This window comes from Lynx canadensis, chromosome A2 (assembly GCF_007474595.2).
Source record: "Lynx canadensis isolate LIC74 chromosome A2, mLynCan4.pri.v2, whole genome shotgun sequence".
Classification (NCBI taxonomy): Eukaryota; Metazoa; Chordata; class Mammalia; order Carnivora; family Felidae; genus Lynx; species Lynx canadensis.
In genome coordinates, this window is record NC_044304.2 from 87,092,821 (window position 1) to 87,113,516 (window position 20,696).

Sequence of the window (20,696 nt, forward strand, 5' to 3'; positions counted from 1 at the left end):
TTGTTCTATTCTCATCATAATCACATAGCAAAAATATACTTAATAAAAAGAGATACACTAATAATATATTCAACTTACTCTTTTATTCAGATATTATGTGTAGAGATTATTTGCCTCTATTCAATGTGATTGTGTGTTATACATATTTAATAGGCTGTCTTTCAAAACTGCCTATTAGATTTAGGATCACTTCTGGTGTATTGTCATATTTTATAGATTGCTTATAAATATAATAAAAAAAATAACAACATTCTTTATCCCTGGAGAAAAAGTTTATAATACAGATCTTGTTTTAAATTTGCAAGCACCTTTCTGAGGGATTAAACAATAGAAATTATTATTAGTACTGAAATTCTAAACTCAAAATTCTCAGTATATTAATTTAGATTAGAGATAAAAATAGAAGTATTACATAAAGGCAGAAAATACCACTTGCTTTTCTAAATCATGGCATTTCTTCAAGATTGAGGGAAAAACAGAAGGCAAAGCAGAAGTTTTACCACAGAGGGAGATGGTGAGGCTTCCAAAGTGACAATGAGACGCTTTAACCATATGCAATGATGAAATTTGAAAAAGGAACCAGATTCAAATCCCAATGCCATCACTCACGTGTTGTTTGATCTTATACATATCTTGTCTGTTTCTTGGTTCTTTCTGTCCCCTTTGTAAAATGAAATTTATCTAAATGACATCTAAAATCTAGTCCAGTCTCATTTTTTTTTTTTTTTCATTCTAGGCTCTCCTCACTGCTCCAAATGATGATAATGGAACATCATTTCAAGAGATGGAGTGCTTTCTCACATATAAGTTCAAATCTTAGTTAACTTAAATAATAATAATACTTAAAAAAAAAACTGGTTTAGGGGCATCTGAGTAGGTCAGTTGGTTAAGCGTCCAACTTTTGATTTTGGCTCAGGTCGTGATCTCACAGTTTGTGGGATCTAGGTTCGAGCCCCGTTGGGCTCTGCGCTAACCATGGGAAGCCTGGTTGGGATTCTTTCTCCCTCCTCCTTCTGTTCCTCCCCTATGAGCACGTGCATGTGCTCTTTTAGAAAACAAAACAGAAAAACAATGGCTTAAGTATTTCCTTATATTATAAGCTAAAGCAGATGAATATTTCCAATCAATTTTTAGAATTATGACCTGTGTGCAAAAGCATGCTGTTTCAAAATCGAGATTGTAGATTAGAAGAATTTATCTTAAAAACATGGTATTTTATAAAGATTAAAACTGCTGTATGAATCATTCTATTGACTTAAATTGAAAAACCAACTTGACAAAAAAGGAGCTAAAATTAAAAGTTTTACGCTTCTTTATCGTGTTACACTAGCATGTACACAGCTATGTATAACTGAGAGCAGATCTGGGTAAGAATTATACCACTGTTGTTGATCTCTCACTCCATTAAGTATTGTTTTGGTCCTGGGAATGTAAAGTCTACTGAGCATTAAAGAATAATGGAGCAGGGGTAAATCTGTGAAATGGGAAATAGTTTCTACTTTGAAGAAATGTTGTATCAGGTTTATTACACAAATGATGTGAGAGTGAGGGGAGATGGAATCAGATAGTTCTAGATAAGAGATGTGGATAAGAAGCATGCAAAAGTTTTGTTTAAATTCACTGAAAAAGAATGCATTTTAAAAAAAGGTATCACATCCCCCAACAAGGTTTCAGTTCATTTTATGCTATCTTAATATAACTGTCTTTTATTTCAGGGTTTTAAAAAGACTATAAGTGTTCAGGACTTTTAGAAAGGTTAATCAAAGTGGTCTTTTATTCTCAAAGTCACATATTTTTCTTATATCTCTTGCCACTTAGAAACTTTTTAAGAGAACACCGGAAATAGACAAAATGCGAGAGCAAGGGGAAGTAAAAGATTTAGCTCTATAACTTATAGTGTATTTTGGAAGACTATTTTAAACAAGTGGTTTGGATTGTGAATTAATGTTTTTTCTCTGTTGACTCATTTTCACTCTGTGAACAGAAAAGTATTTATTTTAATGACTAGTTTTCGATTTCTGCTGCTCGTCAGGTCTGAAGCAAAAACGACCTGCTATAAAAGCAAACTATTTTCCCTTAGTGTGCTGGAGCCTATCCAAAATGTTCTCCTCCAGGGGTGGATGATGGTTCAAAAGAATCTGACACCATGGAAAGATCTCCATTACATGTCGCTGAACTGAACTAATTCATTTATGAGCAAAGCTCCTGACTCAAACATTGTGCTCCTTCCTAAGATTTTGCCCCTTCATTTAACTTGTACTAAATAACTTTTTGTCCACCCTTTATAAATATATCATCAAGCTTGTGGATATCTACTCTAAGAAGATGCACCATGTATCAAGAAATATTTAGCTTTGGAAACTGCTCAGTTGGAATTCATCACCCCTACTGCATGTTATTACAATAACAAAATACAATACTTGTAATTCATAAGTATTTGATTCAAGTCTTGCAAACATTGTTATTGTTGCTAATAACAATAAAATAATTAATTGTATTATTTTTGGTGAAATGACCTTTCCACCCTTCAAACCAGCTACTTTACTCCTAACCTATGGAAATACATGGTTTTCCCTGACCATTCTATGCCTTTTATATAAATTCCCTTTAACTAGACTCATATTTCTAACTACAAGACTGAGCTCAAAGGTTGAGTTATTTTGAAAATCAAATACTATATAATGGATATTGCACTTAGTTCAGTACCTTATATGTGGTAAGTGCTCAGTAGTGACCTGCTATCATTCTTATTTCCAATTCCATTCTCCACTTTAGGTTCTGATTCTGCAGCCAAGGAGTACTGACCTCTTCTTCATACTCCTCGCACATAGTACAGTAGTTAGCATAATGGGTGAATAAATCATTGAACAGTATTTTTACATAGTAACATGGCTATATTCCTTAACAAGAGTTTTTAAATATTAATAAGCATTTGTACAAGATCCATTAATTTGCTCACTGTTTTTTTTTTTAACTTTTACCTATTTTTGAGAGACAGAGAGAGAGCGTGAATGAGGGAGGAACAGAGAGAGGGGAGACACAGAATCTGAAACAGGCTCCAGGCTCTGAGGTGTCAGCACAGAGCCTGACATGGGGCTCGAACCCACAACCATGAGATCATGACCTGAGCTGAAGTCAGACGCTTAACCAACTAAGCCACCCAGGTGCTCCTTGCTCAGTTCTTTAAAATGGTTGGTAAGTTTAGTTTACAAATGTCCCCTCAAAGTTTCTTTTCACTATCTGTTTATTACATACTTTCATTAAGTATATAATGATTTCATTAAGTATATAATATATAACATTGGAGTGAATGTTAATGTAACCAATGTCAAGTTAATAAAACTTCTGAATTAGTGGCTACATTTATTAAAAATGAGATTCTACTATATATGTGAACTTATAAAAATAACAACTATATTAAGGTGGGTTAGATTTTTAAAAAGGTTTGAAGTAACCCACAGTGGAAGAATCAAAATTACTGAAATTAATAAAAATTAATTTTCAGTAAGGAAACTATACACAGTCCTATGTTTTTGCTTTATATTGTCTTCTGTCACTTGACTAGGAGAAAAAAAATTGCTTATTCTATAATAAATAAAAATATCTTCCTTTATGTTGTCCCCCAAAGAATGAACAATTTCATACGGCTCAAGTGAGGGAAGATCTCCAACCTTCAAAATACTTTCTGGACTTCAAGATTTCCTGTTCAAAGTATACCGGGATTTACCTTCTCTTACAAGTGGCAATGACCTCGCTGAATTGTAGACATTAGAGTTTGGAAGTCTTTAAGTACCTTTCATTTGTGTTGACTTAAATCACACATTTCATTAATTATACAGGTCATGCATTTGCCTAGGAGTTAAAATATTCACTTTCAAAATGAAATAAATGAAGACCAGCTGGTTGAGAGGACATGGGGCGAATGCAGGATGTATTTTAGAATTTATTTATTTATTTTTCTTTTAAGTCTTTGAATCCCTCATGTGTGGTGCCTTGCCATTTCCACATTTTAAGTTTATCCAAACTGGTTTCATGTCTTGCAGGAAAACCGTCAGGAGGGAGAAGAGTCGATTCAAACATGAGTAAAGAAGAAGGACTCAGCAGCATGCTCCACTCCAATCTCCACACAGTAATTGACAGGAGGTATTTTCAGGGAAAATTCAACTTTCAAAGCTTGTATTATGAACAAAACATTACTATGACGGATTTTTTAAACAAACATAACATGGGTATTTTCATGGAACGTGTGCAGAAAGAAAAATATTTTAAGAAATATTATGGGTTTTCTAAACAAGGTAAATATCCCCTCGAGGACTCTCTCACCTTTTTGCATGAGTGCCCGTTGGGTAATACCGGGAACAGGATATGCCATCCCAGGCACAGTATGGGTCTCGAGCCAGGCAGCAATCAGCACAAGCACTTCCATACATGTCGCACTGATGGAATCTCACTTGGGCCACGGCAGAAGCAGATCCGATATACAGCTGTTGCTAGAGACATCAAAGAACAGAGAGGCCGCTAGTAGAAACGGACGGAACTCTCAGTGATCTTCACCTCTGTGAATATTCATTTAAATTACTGCAGTTACTGAGGATGGATAATGGAACACCGATACTTCCATTTTTTCTAAGATGGGAAATACTCCTATAGACCTGGAAGCTCGAGCAACAAAACTGCTTAACTGAGCTTGACAAAATCTTAGGAAGCTGACTCTTCTTTTGTTATCTAAATAGAAAGACTCATCAATTAACGCTGTAGGCCTTTTTAAAAGACCTGGGGGAACGTCCAATAACAGACTGGATAAGTAAATGTTCTTTTGTTGTTGCATCTTTTTTTTTAAAAATTTTTCTTAATGTTTTTTTAAATTTATTTTTGAGAGAGAGAGAGAGAGAGAGAGAGAGAGAGAGAGAGAGAGAGAGAGAGAATGAGTGTGGGAGGGGCAGAGAGAGACAGTGCGACACAGAATCTGAACCAGGCTCCAGTCTCTGAGCTGTCAGCAGAGAGCCAGATGTGGGGCTCGAACTCACAAACTGCGAGATCATGACCTGAGCCGAAGGCAGATGCTCAACCGACTGAGCCACCAGGCACCCCTGTTGTTTCATATTTTAAACTGAGATGTAATTAACAAATAACATATTAGTTTCAGTGTATACATAATGATTCCATATTTGCATATTGGGAAATGATCAACATAATAAGTCTGGTTAACACTCTTCAACACGCAGGGAGAGTTGTTCTTGTGTGGTGAAAACTTTTCAAATAAGTATTAGGGTATTATTTAGTATAATCACCATGGCATACATTACATCCCCAGGTCTTCCTTTGTAACTGGAAGTTTGTACCTTAGGATCACCTGCACATTTTGCCCACTTCCCATCCCCTGCCTCTGGGAGCTGCCAAACTGTCCTATTCATGAATTCATTTTCTGTTGTTGCTTTGTGTGTTTTAATTCCACATATCAGTAGGTTTGTATGGTTTTTGTATTTCTTCGACTTATTTCACTTAGCATAATGCCCTCAAGGTCCATTCACATTGTCACAAATGGAAGGATTTCCTTCTTTTTTGTGGCTGAATAATGTTCCAATATTCCACATATATACATCATTTTCTCTATCCATTCATCCATTGATGGCACTTAAGGTAGTTTCCATGTCTTGGCCATGGTAAATAATACTGCAATAAACATGGGTGCAGATGGCTTCCAGAGTGGGTACTTTGTTTCCTTTGGATAAATACCCAGAAATGACACTGCTTAATCATATGCTGGTTCTATTTTTAATAAATTGAGGAAACTCTGCACTGTTTTCCATATTGGCTGTAGCAATCTACACTCCAACCACTAGTGCACATTAACACTAAACATTTAAAAGAGTAACGAAGATACATACAGAGAGAATGACATGGAATCAACTGTAAGATCTGTTGTGAAGTAAATACAAGTAGCAGAGCAATGAACGTTGCATGTTCTTGTTCGCCTAAACATAAATGGTTATTTATAAATAAATTTGAGGGAATATATGTACCAACTACTTCTGGAAAAAGTTTCACCAGTAACTGGTTCTAGTAAAGCGGAGAGGCGTTTGTGTTTCACTGCACATTCTTTTGTGTTACCATCATTACCGTTATTTTTGCCCTTAAAAATGTTAACAAAAAAATTACAGAATAACATCCTATCATGATTATAGAGGTAAATCTACTCTCATGTACTTTCCTCCAATAAGGGAAAATAAAGAAACCTATTACATGTAAACCACTATGTATTTTTACTAGAATACAACTGTAACTTGTTTATGTATAAACACATGTACTTATGCTCTTCATTCTTGCCTTTACTCACATATAGAACACAAACACATACACACAACTTACTCTCTTTGAAGAAATCTCCATAGAAATAATAGGAACTGGATCCTGCAAGACATTTTTTAAAGTTGTTATTAAAGAAACATAGGAATATACCTTAATACGGTTGCAATCATCTGAACTCCTATTAGGTATGTGAGTGGTTCTATGCTAGTCCATAGCTTTCATTTTAGCAAATCAATAGGAAAACATAATTACATTAAAATATAGCTTTCTTAAAAAAAATCTTTTTAATGGAGTAGAACAGATATGTAAGATGAAAAAAGTAGTGGCTAATCTAAGTAGCTTACCATTTGTTTCTGAAATGTAATTTTTGTATTTGGGTTTGAATATTACTCTTGTTTGGGAAACCCAAATATCTCTAAATAAAATAATAAAGGCACAGCATTCTTTCTTACAATTTGAACCAGTAGAAGTGAAACAGTTATGTCTTTCAATTGGTGTTATTATTAGGAAACCATGTGATCTTTAATTGTTTTAATCCAAGTCTAATCAGAATACTTTTCTGTTGGGAGTTATTGTGGTCAAACACTATGAACCCAGGATGCTCTGAGAAAGATGAACAACTTCATTGCCTTAGAAGTGCACCAGAGGAAAGAAAATCTATCACAATGTTTTGAGAGCCCGTGTGTTATTTTAGGGTTGGTGATTAAAACTAGAGGGTCTCTAATGAGTACCACAACTCAGAAGGATTCTGCAAGCAGACAAGCAAGAGGCAGGTGAGATCTACACGATGGATGATTATCCTTCAAAGAATTATTTTTTGAAAGAGAAAATTTGATCCCGTGTCAATATTTTTTTCAATATTTTAAACTATAGAACACTTTATTCATGCATACATGCACTTATTTATTCATTCAAGTGACAATGTTTTTTTAGTGTTGATATAAACAAGATACTGTGGGGGAAGGCTCCTAATATAGTAGCTATGGTCACTATTGTGAAATGAAATCTTACATAGAAATCCAATATGCAAGATAGACAAAAACATAGCTGCTCTGGTTGAGATAGGAACATGGTCAGCTTTGGGTGCAGCTATGGGGAATCTAATCTCCAGACAGCTAAGGTGAAATGAACTGTTTTTTATCAATAAAAATATTTTCATACATATTCATTACATACACATACAGTCAATCTTAATAATTTACAGACTGGTTTTTTTTTTTTTTGCAAATTTTCTGAATTGCTTAAATTTATTTGTAATCCCTTCATTAATACTTATGGTGTCCTGTGGTCATTCATGGACATGTGCAGGCACACAGAAGCAATACATTTTAGTTGCCTTATAAGTATGACCCCAACAGAGGTCAATCATTGCAACACTCTGCCTTCTTGTTTCAGCTTTTGTATTGTAAACAAGTGTCCTTTCGATGGTCTATTTCGTGCTTTGTGTTGGCAATTTTGATGTTTAAAACAGCCTTTAAGCAAAGTGTTGAAGCACTGTATATTGTTTCTAAGCTTCAAAAGGCTGTGATGTGCATTGTGGGAAAATACACGTGTTAAATAAGATTTGTTCAGGCATGAGTTATAGTGCTGTGGAACAAAGTTCAATGTTAGTTAATAAACTATATGTGAAATAAGGTGTCTTTAAATAAAAACACAAAAAGAACAACGCTGTATATTGATCAGTTGACAAAACTGTTGTGACTAGAGGCCCACAGGAACATAACCTTCTATTTCCCATAGGAGCATCAGTCAGTATTCACTAATTTAGTGTTCATGGTGATTCTAAAGACCATAACTGCCTTAAATATTGAGACTTGAGTCTGTGTGTGTGTGTGTGTGTGTGTGTGTGTATGCATGCATACAATTGCTTTTGTCATGTCTAATCCTTCCATTATCATTTTGCAGTTTTCTCTTTTTTAGTAAATTCTTTGTGTAATTGCTATGTTATAATAAAAGGCGATATGCTTATCATATCCCAACGTGCACAATATGAAACCTACTGCTTTGTCTGTGTTGACAGTACATTTGTAAAATGAGACTCTGCGATAATGATTCTGGAATTCGTATGTGGTATGTATTATTTCTTTAAGTCACAGTTCATGCTAGCTAGGTTAATATTAGCATTTTCATTTGAATAGTCTACAATAATCAAACAGATGCATCAGGATTTTAAACCATTTCTCACTTCAGATTCACTCTGAATTCACAACATACCTGTTAGAAGAAAAAAAAAAGTGAGCCAGCATCTTTAATATTTGCAACTCATTAGCAATTGTTAATACATAAATGTTGGCTATTTCATTTCATTTTATTTTTTTTACTAAAAATACCTTGAATATCTGAAGTTCTTCTAGAATTACTTCTTCCATTGATTCTGTTTCTTGGTTATAAATCGTGATTACTTTCAGTACAATTCCATTATCTGTAAGAAAGCAAAAGAAGAGATAAACCAGAAGCTTATCACAATCTGGTTTTCAAACAATTAAAAACCATGCAGCACCTATGAATTTGAATAAGATTTGAGATCTAGATGTATGAAAATTTTACTCATTGTTAGTTAAAACAATATGACCACTCATACATTCATATTTTAAAATGGCAAAAAAATAAAAATAAAAAGGGCAAAAAATAACTGTATGTCTGGCTAAGAAATAAGACCAAATAATATGTAATTATTTTTCAAATAATGTGATTCAGAAACTCAATTAAAGACTGAGAAATCAAAATATATTAATATATATACAATTATATCTGATACTATTATTACATATATATACACTTTTAATAAGAAAAATGTCAGTATATACTACTGAGAGAACAGCATAAGTCCTCCTGTACTAATCATTTAACTTCTGTAATTATCAATAATTTTATAAATTTAAATTCATAATTTAAAATTTCACCTAATTTTTATTACACTTGATATTTTGAGCTTGTTCTTTCCAATAAAAATTTTAATAAGACACTAATTTGCTTGTAAGAATAATGTGGTGTAGTGCTAAAAATAGCTCAGGAAAAATAAGCACTTTGAAGGTGCTGGTCTAAGAATTTCTATGGTATGTAAGCAGTTTGTTTAAAAATTACCAAATCATGAGGGTGGGTTAATAAAATTTGATTAAAATAAAATGAGTAAAAATTACCTATATAATACATGAAAAGGAATCCAAACTATAATTTTTAAGCCAAGAATACATAGCACCTTAAAATTATTATATCAAGCAAAACACAAAGATGAAACTCAAATTATTAATTTGCAACTAGTGACTTGCAATAAAGACCCTTCCTATATACAGTATTTTATACACACCCACACAATATTAAAGCACAGGGAAAAATCATTATCATTTGTGAGATTTTCCAATGTACTCACCACACATTCATCAAATATCTTCTTTTGTGTTGAAAAGCTGTGGCTCAATATGATGGTATCTTTGAGTTAAAAATCATTTACATGATAGCATAAATATTTATCTGATATTTCTGGAATTCTCTCAAATAGCTTTGGTCAATCTAACAAGAAAGTATTTCTAAAAACAGTCTTGGACTGATATACTGTTTATGACCGGTACTTTTCCAGGTCATAAATATGTTAAAAATAACATACCTTTTCCCATGGTTAATTTTTATCAAATATTTTTCTTACTTATGACTCTTGAAAAGAAAAAGCTCTATTAATGTCACTATGAGTGAATTCATGGCCAAGTAATTTGAAGTCTGTTAAAGAAACGTGACACTTTGTTAATCTTGAATCTGCAGTGCAGAGAATATCATGAACATTAACCTCCTAAAATAAGGATAAAATACAGCCTACACCAGAGATCCATTTCTGCAAATCAGATGAAGGTTTCCTTACTGAAATCTTTGCTTTTTAAAAAAGTGTGAGTGGAGAAGCCCAAGCACCAATATTAGTATCATATTCTGGTTCCTGATCTAAGTATATGCAATGTCTCTGTAGAATTATGTCTGTGATTAAAGTTACGTATGGTAGGATGCTTACTCTTCTAAATACCAACTGCTATAGCAATGATTATAATGTATATAAAAAAATGAAACGATAATTTAAAAGATTTTTTAAATGTCTATAGATTTTTAAAGTACTTGACAGAATTTTTATCTATTATCCAGATGCCAAAAGGTCCAAAGAGTTCAAATTCTCTTCCACAAGCTATATGTATGGAATTGAAGTTATATATTTATTTGAAAATGTCCCTTTTCAGCATATTTCTTTCTTTTATTAATGCAGGATATTATAGCTTTGCTCTAAAAGTTTGCCTCCATTATGGGTAACAAATGGCCCATTTTTGTACAAATGGATGATTCTGATGGGGCCTGATAAGCAGTGTTGTGATTATAGACTCAGGCGAAGTTACTGTCCCAAGCTGTTTAACAAATCTTGAGACCTTACTTAACAGCCAAAGGCGGGAAGGGATCTGGGGACTGAGTGCAGAACCATCCTTGCTATGGCAGCCTACTGCCTCTAGGAGAAGTTCTGTCTGGAACCAATGCTGTTTATGAAAATCAATTAATCCTAATCCATTTATTCAAGGATATTGACTGTGTATCAGGAATTATGGGCTGTAACCGCCTCAAATCCTCTCTTCCACTGCAGAGAAAAAGCAGTGTGCAGGGGCACTTGGGTGACTCAGTTGGTTAAGTGTCTGACCTCGGCTGAGGTCATGATCTTGTGGTTTGTGAGTCTGAGCCCCATGTTGGGCTCTGTGCTGACAGCTCAGAGCCTGGAGCCTGCTTTAGATTCTGTGTCTTTCTCTCTCTCTCAAAAATAAATAAAAACATTTAAAAAAAGCAGTGTACAAATGGGCTAATGGATTAATAGATTTGTTGATAGGTTTTAAAAATATTAATAATGTTAATGATTTTAAGATTTAGTACATGCGTCTCAGTACTTTGTAATCTCTTTACCTGTCCCAATAAACAAGACATCATATTGGCCATCCTCAGCTTCCACTCGATCCACTGCTATTTGTTTCAGGTTATATCTTCCATCTGTTTTTACCAGGATTGGTTTTTTATGGGCAGGTTTTATGGGCTGGTACATAAGTGGATGGCTTCTTGCAAATCGGATGGCTTCATCAGGATAGTCTTTGGTGGTTCCGTACTTCCCCCCATTAACTTTGCTGGCACACTGCAATACAAGTGGATAATATTTTTGTCTTACACATAAAGAGCAAATTTGCAATCAATTATGAAAACAATCAGAAAACTGGATGTGTTCAATGAATTAACTGCAGTTAGAAATACTTAGTAACCACATATCCTTCATTAGAGAAATAAAATCTGCATTAACAATTGCAAATAAAGACTGAATCATCCCAAACATGCAGCACTAGAAAAATACAGAAAGCAGTGATATCTTGGGAAAGTGAAGTATATTTAATACTGTACAATCTGAAGGTGGTAAAAATGAATATCATCATAAATACTGTTATTATTTCCCATTTTCTTAATTTTTTTAATTTTTTCACATTGTAATTTAAGTTTTGAAGATAAACCATGTATTGTTTATAACAGAGCAAAAGCCTCTTTGTTATGCTAAATCCTCCTCCCGAATTAAGGATCACAACTGCACAAAATAGTTTTCCCATTATTGAGACTAAGATAATATGATTGGTAATGGTTTCAGCAGACTCACTGACTATACAATCTTGGTGCTGTAACAAAGAAAACTATTTAAATTCTGTCAGTGTTAATTAAGAAAAAAAAAACCCTCTCCATTCTACTGTAATATGCATGAATTTATATTATTTCTGTATGGATTCAACACAATAAATTGAGAAAGTGAGAAATATTTGCAAAAACATGCTTAAATTCTTAATTTATTGACTCTAAAAATAAATGTTCAACAGCACCTAAGTAACTTCTTGGAATACCTTTAAGTGTGTTGATTCATGCTTGTTATTAAGCACTCCCTTATTTCGTATATTTCCCTCCAGAATCAGCAGCAATTGCAATGATTATGTTGATAAAGAATTTCCCACTTTAGAGTATAAATACAGTAGTGTAGTAATCATATTCTGCAAAGAGGGCATTTTTAATGGTCTGTTTTAAAATTCAGGTCATATTTCTTAATTTGGCCTGAATTTTTCACTGGAGTGTACTTACATGATACATAATTGGAAACATTCTGGACCAGCCTGGAAGCAGTTCAGTAACCAGTCACTTCCTCCAAATCTCCTTTAATACCATGTGGTTTCAAGAAGCATTTCCAGCAAAGCCACAGGAGTGGGTTTTCTCCATTTAAATTGTAATTTCAATCAATAGAGTGAAATAAAGTATACTTTATGTCTTACTGGAAGTAATAATTTTAAGCTAGTGAGAATGATTGAAATGGTAAAGCTTTACACTTGTTAATGGAGGTAAGGTTTGTTTCCACTTTGAATTTTGGCTCTGCAAAAATGGTTTCTACTTGACTTGCAAGTACTTGTGGAATGAGCACAGCGATGGGTTTTCACCAGCTGCTCAAGAAAAAGTGTAGACTTTTGACTTGTATGACAAGTTAAATGTTTGTTCTCCGTGGTCTGTGAGCACATACAATGAGCTGACATTTTTCCAACATAGTTTTGCACAGGACACATGACACAAATTCATCATCATTGTCATCGGCATCATCGTTTTTAGATACACATGTAAGTAAAAGCACAAAAGCTTGGCTAATCAGGGAGAATGTCAGCAGCATGAGTTCACAGGTGAGTGGTGAAACTTCTGGAACTCTAGGAGCACTTTTGTATCGGCATTTTCCTTCTAAGAGCCAGGAAGGATGCTGAATGAGATGCTAAGTACACTGGTAAGGTAGAGAAAAAGCTTAATTCAGTGATGCTAAAGTGAGAAGAAAGGAGAAAGTGTGGCTGGGGGAACTTGGAGGCTGACTCAAATATTAGGATGTGAATACATGGTAACTTTCTCACGCTTGGAAATTCTATGTGGCACCAGTTCTTCTGAAGAAATGGAGGAATAGGATACTCTCTTTACTGGATGTTTCTGTGTTCACCAGTTATCTCAAAAATAAATTTTCTTTTGGGGCTACTTAGCCAAAATATCAATGACAATCTACAATTTATCAGGCTGCTTAGATGTTCTCACTGTAGATTTTTTTTCCATTAAATAAAAAGCGTACAATCAGATACAAGAAGTGGTATTTCTTTACCATGCAAGTAATGAAGCACATTTTTAGATGTAGAATTTCTTAATTGTTTAATGCAAGTTTTGTAAAGCATCTGAAACACTGAGTAAAATATTACTAAAAGAGCCTTTAAAACCTAAGAATACTTTGTTCAATGTCTAAACTTACAGAACCAGGTCTTGGGTAAGGGACTTTTCCTTCATAGAGTGACCAGTGGTATTCAGGTCCTTCCTTATGTGCATATGGTCCATTAAAGGCTGCCCGGATGCTAGACATATGATAGACACATATTGCATGCCCCCTAAATATGTTACTGGAAAAAAAAAGATAATTACTATACTGGAGCTGACTAGCAGTCATCTAATCAAATCCTTCAGACTACAGAAATAAGGATAAAGTCTTTTGGATAAAACAGTTGCAGCATCTTAAGTATAGGATATTCTACAAATATGAACTACTGCAATATTTCAAGTACTGGAACTCTAAAACTTACCGTTTCTTTACCTTATTACAAGAAACTGAAAATGGCACTGTTAGACTAAAAAAAGTGACACTTGTCACCTCACTTTATTTCTAAATCTTACATTGTGTCTTTATATTTTTTATAAAGGAAAACATCGCCTGAATATTTAAAAAGATTCATTCCCAAGTTGAATTACTCATTTTTTTAAAGTTTATTTATTTTGAGACAGGGAGAGAGCATGAGCAGGGGAGGGGCAGAGGGAGAGGGAGAGAGAGAATCCCAAGCAGGCTCCATGCTGTCAGCACAGAGCCCCATGCAGGGCTCCATCTCAGGAACTGTGAGATCATGACCTGGGCCAAAATCAAAAGTCAGATGCTTACGTGACTGAACCACCCAGGTGCCCCTGAATTATTCATTTTAAGCTTTATCTCCTTGTATGCTGTTTCATATTCTGAGTAGACAGTGCTCACCTAGTCACTACGCTATTAGTATTGCTAATTCCGTTCAAATTTTATTTGATTTCTCAATGTATATGATTAAATAACAAGTTAAAGTCTCATGAAACTTTGGGACTTTGTTCCATTCTTTATGTTAGGTCATACAGGCATTAATAAGCTTGCTGTATGTTCCCTTCTCCAGTGACTTCCAGGTCACTGAAACTGCACTAGAGTGGAAAGATGACTGGATTACACTAGATTAATTTTGGGAAAATGACTTAAATTGTATAAAACTCAGAATCTTTACCTCCAGAACTATCAGCAATTAGAATCATTTTTTTAAATAAAAAGTTCTACTTATAAAGAATAAAGACACCAGTTGACTACAATGAGTTTTACTGGGGACATTTGTGATAAATTTCTGCAAAAAGGACATTTTTAAATAATTTGTTTTAAAAATCTGGCCATATTTCTTAATTTGGTATTATCTGAACAAATTCAAACATTTCCCCAGCCTCCTCACTGTGAGAAGCAAAATAATTAATGTTTGTGAAAGTGCTTTCAACACATAGTTTCAACAACACATAGTTCTTTATAAACGTAAAAGTTCCTATACTCTGACACACCTGTAGAGCAGCAGTTATGTTACTGTCTTAGGACATCAATTCACACATTTTATAACACACCTTGAAGCAATTGGAAATGCCTCCGATAGTGAGAAAACCAGAGATAGTCTCCCAACTAAAGTGGCAATAAACCTTTGATCACTATGCTACAAATATCAACCTTTAAGTCAGGTAACAGCTGGGACACCTTTTCCTCAGATTTATGTAAAAAATGAACAGTCAAAATTGAAATTATGGGAAAAAATAATGTGTTGTCTTTGAAATCTAGACAGTTCCATTATGCTATCATTTAGGAAAGTACCATACAAAGTGATCATACTAACCTGTGGAAAAACTATTCTGGTTATCCCATAGCTTTTATTTATTATAAAACCATGGGATTAGAATGCAACGTCTAAATTCCTTACAGGCATGAAAGCGAAGATGAAGTTAAAAAAAAAAAAAGTGAGGACTGTGGACTGTGACAACTTCCAATCTACATTCACTAATTTTCTTTGCATCAAGGAAGAACTGATAGCAAAATTGTTTCCATATTTCTCTGCTGAAGAGAAGGTCTCCTTACAATTGCACAATATTTATCAAAAGAACTTTATTATTATTTTTTTCAAAGTGACCATAAGAAATCACCTGCTGAAAAAAAACAAACAACTTTGTGGAGAGATCAAGAACAAACAAGGTAAAAATTACAACATAGCTGAAGACCAGTGCAGTGCAAAAGAGGAAGTGAGTTCTGGCATTCTATCCTTGTCTAGAGAATTGAGGGATATTCTTTACTTCTCATTTAGAATTGAGGGATATTCTTTACTTCTCATTCCAGTCATTTCGGCTCCAGTCTCTCCTATCTGGAAAGACACACTCAAGAAAGTATATGTGTAAACTTTCAACCAAAACTGATGCTAGTAATATTTTTTCATTCATGTACTGCCACACATGAAGTAGTATTTCATTTTTACCAACACTCCTCAATGGACATAAAATAAAACATGTTAAAGAGAAAAGTAATAGATTCTAGGCCCTAAACTTAAACATCTTATTTAAATTTAAAACATGGAAAGCAAATCATAAATACATGTTCTCTGTGAATCCACATAGGACTGGGACAGCCTGAGTAAGAGAGTGAGCATAAGAGAGAGTGCTCTATTTAAGAGCTCTTGATTAAGGAATCAAGGAGTATTTCTTATAGATGGCAACTGACAAGTACTGGTAAACTGATATAAACCAGTGTTGGAAGACAGTCATTTAAAGCAAGAGAGGTGGGTAAATAAAATCATAGTGATGGGACCCATGGATTCTGTCAAGGTATAATCTAAAAAGCATAACATCAGAAAGCCATAGGAAAAACTTCCAAAACTGAGTAACAGTTGACAAAGACGTTTGAAAACCTGACTCGGAAAACTATATGACAATTAAAGTAATTATTCTACCCTCTATAACCCAAAACTCGGATCTTATAAACTATATGAGAAGAAAATCATTCTATTGTAGGTCAGAGAGGGAGGAAATTAGGATACTGAGCACAGAAGGATGCTGGGGTGCTTCAAAAAGACACGCAGATCTGAATTGAGATCATGGCTTTAAAAATGAAAGAAAACTTGCAAACATGAGAACAAAGAGAAATTGGTGACATAAAAAAGAGACAATGACAATGACAATGGGTCAACAGTATTTCCAACTTACAGACAGCATGAAAGGGTAAGGCATATTTTGTTTCATAATGTTTTTATTGACCATATGCATTTCTCACCTGGTAGTGTTAAAGAGTCCAAATATCACTGGGTTCTTAGGATCTCTGGTATGTAGCAAGAAAATATCCTCTGAAAATTAAAGTCCATTACATTAGTATTTGTAGTCCTCTTTGCATGTAAAGAAAATATATTGACATAAAGTAGCTAAGAATCCATTACAGATATAAGATATCAATGTCTTTCCATACACGGTCATACGACCCTGACCAAATCACAAAAAAGCGAAATACTTGGCTATTCAGGATGACTCTGAGCTGGGCCTTATGGAAGGAACGAGGTGCTGACTGTAAGCTACACAGAGGGATCTCCTGTTCCTGCAACTCCTTTGACCCCACATGTGGACCTGGCCAAAATGAGAAGAACGGAAACTTGCACACCGCAGGAAGCAAGTCTCCATAAGTGAGATAGTGAGGGTTTATCGAGGGGAACAAACATCAAAGGGTAACATTTAATTCTTTCAATTCAGTAAGATTTACCTAATTCATCAAAATATGTGTCAATTCCATTCATTCCTGGTACTGAGCAAACGAGTCTTGCTTTGAGGAATGTGCTCCACTTATTGACCAGTATTCTCTGTCCTCCTACATCATTCTGTGACAAACAAAATCATGCAAATGAGTACCGAAAGAACTTTTTAACAACAAATTTTGCAATATTAAATAGGCAGATGGCAAGAGTTGTAGCTTTTTTATTTAATCTGGAAATTGGAGCCTAATACTCAAATAATACCACAGATGCATTTCCCCATAAACATTCTTTGAGATTTCCACCTTCCGCCTGGTTAGTATACTTTTACTCTGTCCATTAAACATACTTTCCAGGTGTTAAAGAATGCTAATAGACTGGTGTTTCTTATATAAAGCACTGGTAACGGTAACCTTCAATATTATTTTATTGATAAATACGGTATCATAATATGGTAACCTTCAATATTATTTTATTGATAAATAATCTGCTTATCTCAGAAAAAGCACCATTATTTTTTTCTTTTAGAAAAATCTTGAATTACATACACATACATATGCACACACCATACCTATATGTTTGCACACATATATACACACAAATGTACATCCATGGCTATACATATGTATTTATAACTTTCTTCTTCAATTTATTCTGAAATATAAAAGTAACTTAACAGCTGTAATATTATTAGCAATCTGTCAATATATATTGCTCCTTCAGTTGATTTTGAATGTCTCCCAACAGCCTATCTGTTAGTTAAGCGTCCAACTCTTGATTTCAGCTCAGGTCATGATCTCATGGTTTATGGGACTGAGCCCCACATCAGGCTCTGTGATGACAGTGCAGAACTTGCTTGGGATTCTCTCTCTCTCTCTCTCTCTCTCTCTCTCTCCCCCCACCCTCAAAAATAAATGAATGTAAAAAAAAAAAAAAAAACAATATCAAACCTTCAGGAGATGTGAAGTATAATTATTAGACAGCAAATACTGATTTTAGGCAGCCTACAGAATACTAGAAAGTATTTTATAGTAGAAAGCCTACTGGGACACCTAGGTGGCTCAGTCCATTAAACGTCTATCTCTGGATTTTGGCTCAAGTCATTATCTCGCAGTTCGTGAGTTCAAGTCCCGTGTCAAGCTCTGTGCTAACAGCGCAGAGCCTGCTTGGAATTCTCTCTCTCCCTCTCTCTGTGGCCCTCCCCTGCTCACGCTCTCTCTCTCTTGCTCTATCAAGTAAATCAACTTACAAAACTTAAAAAGAAACTTAAAAAATAAAGAAAAAAAAACGAACAAATGACCAAGGCCTGACCATAAATTGTGAGCTAAGCACACAGATGAGAGAGAAAGGCGGTCCTCACCACACAGAGTCTCCCCACTCTGGTATAAATTGCATGGGCACTGTTTTCTGCCTCTAGGGCCTTCTCGGTAAAAAAGAAATACACTTTGTTGTCATCTCGGTCTTCATTGTCAGGAATCATATATGAACCTACAAATTTTGGTTCTACAGGTATAAAAAGGTAGAAGAAAAGTAAAACAGCTATTACAAGAAAATGACAAGGTTATTCTAATATATTACATATCACACAAACACTTCAGCGTAACTTTCAACATTTCATGAAGAAATAAAGTTATTTCCTTTAAATGTTGTATGCACACTAAAATCATGTAGGTATCTCCATTCTCTTTGCAAACTAACATTTTGTTTGGAACTATTAGAGGCAATTTTAATAGGAAAATAAGAGTCACGAAAGGAAAAATCAGTTTGAAACAGCATACCTTAAAATTCACTCAAAGAACAGATTAGGGGCATGAGGGTGATCATCTGCATAAATTTCCTCCCAAATATATAAAAAGTCAACATAAATACCTAATAGAGAAGTTTTAATAGAGAAGTTTATCAATTTTTTAAGTTCATAGATTATCTATCAGGGTAGCTCACGGAAGACCATTTTAAGGTAGCAAATGTATTTTAAGTCTTTCTGTTTGTAGTCTAAGGGATCTGAGTGAACCCCCTTGACTGATACGGTATGTCAAATATTTTAATGGTAACATGCTGCCAGTAATGACTAAAGGTTAATAAAAAGGCTAAAAATAACAAAAACACTCACTATTAAATGATACTTTAATCTCTGGATAGGTCAGGGTGCCCAAATATAAACATTATTCCTTATAAAGAATTCTATCAATGAATGGCTACTGATTTTCCTAGGGTTTAATTTGTCTCTAAACACAATGTGATCCTATTAAAACAAGTAAAACAATGGAATCAATTCATACAAAATTATACCAACTGACAAGAGAAAACAAAGCTACTTACTAGATGAAAGGATTTTTTTGCTTTTCATGTATTTAGTTGGTTTTCTCCATTTAAATTCTGATTTCTACGTATTGTTATGGGGGTAACATGGTTTTATAATAATGTCAATCCATTTTGATATAAAATGTTATATGTATATTGCAGATTTTCAAGAACACTACTAATAAAAAATGCTGAAATTTGTAAAACACTATCAATGGCATTTGTATTATTACTATTATCAAAACATGGCAAGTTTCTCATGAGTTCTAGACTTGTTTTCAGTTCTGATTTACATACTCTTTTCTCCTCAACCCCACCTTTTAACAGGCGCTCGTCGTCATGCTCGGTGCGAATATGAGCCAATCGACCCATGCTCCGGAAGATTGCGGCATCTCTGCCCCAGTAGTCACTGTAGAGGCCAGCAAACAATTCACTACCTACAGGGAAACGTCAGTTAAAAAGAAGTCAGTATTTGTTTCTGGATCTGACGACCATATATAAGCCACAATTACAGTAAACATATCCAGGTTTACTGCACATATAACCTATGGAATTAATATAAGAGCATGGATGGTATATTCATATTGCCAGGCTTGGAATCCTGACTCGACCACTTACTAGCTGTGTGAAATTGGGCTAGGTGCTTAACCTACCTGTGTCTCAGTTTCCTCACATACAAATAGGAATAGCACTCAAAACTATTATAAAGAGTAAAGCACTTCAAAGAATAGCTGACATATACTAAGACCTATATGAGTATTTGATAAGTAATGTGATTCATCTTATTTTATTAAACTTTTAGCCTTCATATGAAGGTATTATTATTATTATTGGTACTATATGCAAGTCAGCTCACTCGAATCCTTGGAACAAGAAATTGCTTCCATTAACATAATTTTATTTTTCAAATTTTTTTTAATGTTTACTTATTTTTGAGAGACAGAGTGTGAGCAGGAGAGGGACAGAGATAGGGGGAGATGCAGAATCCAAAGCAGGCTCCAGGCTCAGAGCTGTCAGCACAGAGTCTACCCGGGGCTCGAACTCCTGAACTGTGAGATCATGACCTGAGCTGAAGTTGGACACCTAATTGACTGAGCCACCCAGGTGCCCCTCTGTTAACATGATTTTAGTGTAGGAACCACAAAGTCTGACAAAGTCATGTATAATATGATTAGTTATCATTTAATTTTAAGTTTGTGGCTTAGATAGGAA

The 20,696-nt window shown here is 34.4% G+C and overlaps 1 protein-coding gene across 1 annotated transcript in view; it reads right to left on the reverse strand.

Annotated features, from left to right (window-relative positions):
• SEMA3E (semaphorin 3E) overlaps positions 1-20,696 on the reverse strand; it is a 113,990-nt gene that overhangs the window by 21,661 nt on the left and 71,633 nt on the right. Inside the window, exons 5-13 of the mRNA XM_030307862.2 lie at positions 19,802-19,921; positions 18,544-18,686; positions 17,195-17,309; positions 16,718-16,787; positions 13,616-13,760; positions 11,230-11,452; positions 8,640-8,731; positions 6,370-6,411; positions 4,324-4,490 (exon numbers count right to left, since the gene is read on the reverse strand). Of these exons, the coding sequence (XP_030163722.1) occupies positions 4,324-4,490; positions 6,370-6,411; positions 8,640-8,731; positions 11,230-11,452; positions 13,616-13,760; positions 16,718-16,787; positions 17,195-17,309; positions 18,544-18,686; positions 19,802-19,921 (1,117 nt within the window). The remainder of the gene's footprint in view (positions 1-4,323; positions 4,491-6,369; positions 6,412-8,639; positions 8,732-11,229; positions 11,453-13,615; positions 13,761-16,717; positions 16,788-17,194; positions 17,310-18,543; positions 18,687-19,801; positions 19,922-20,696) is intronic.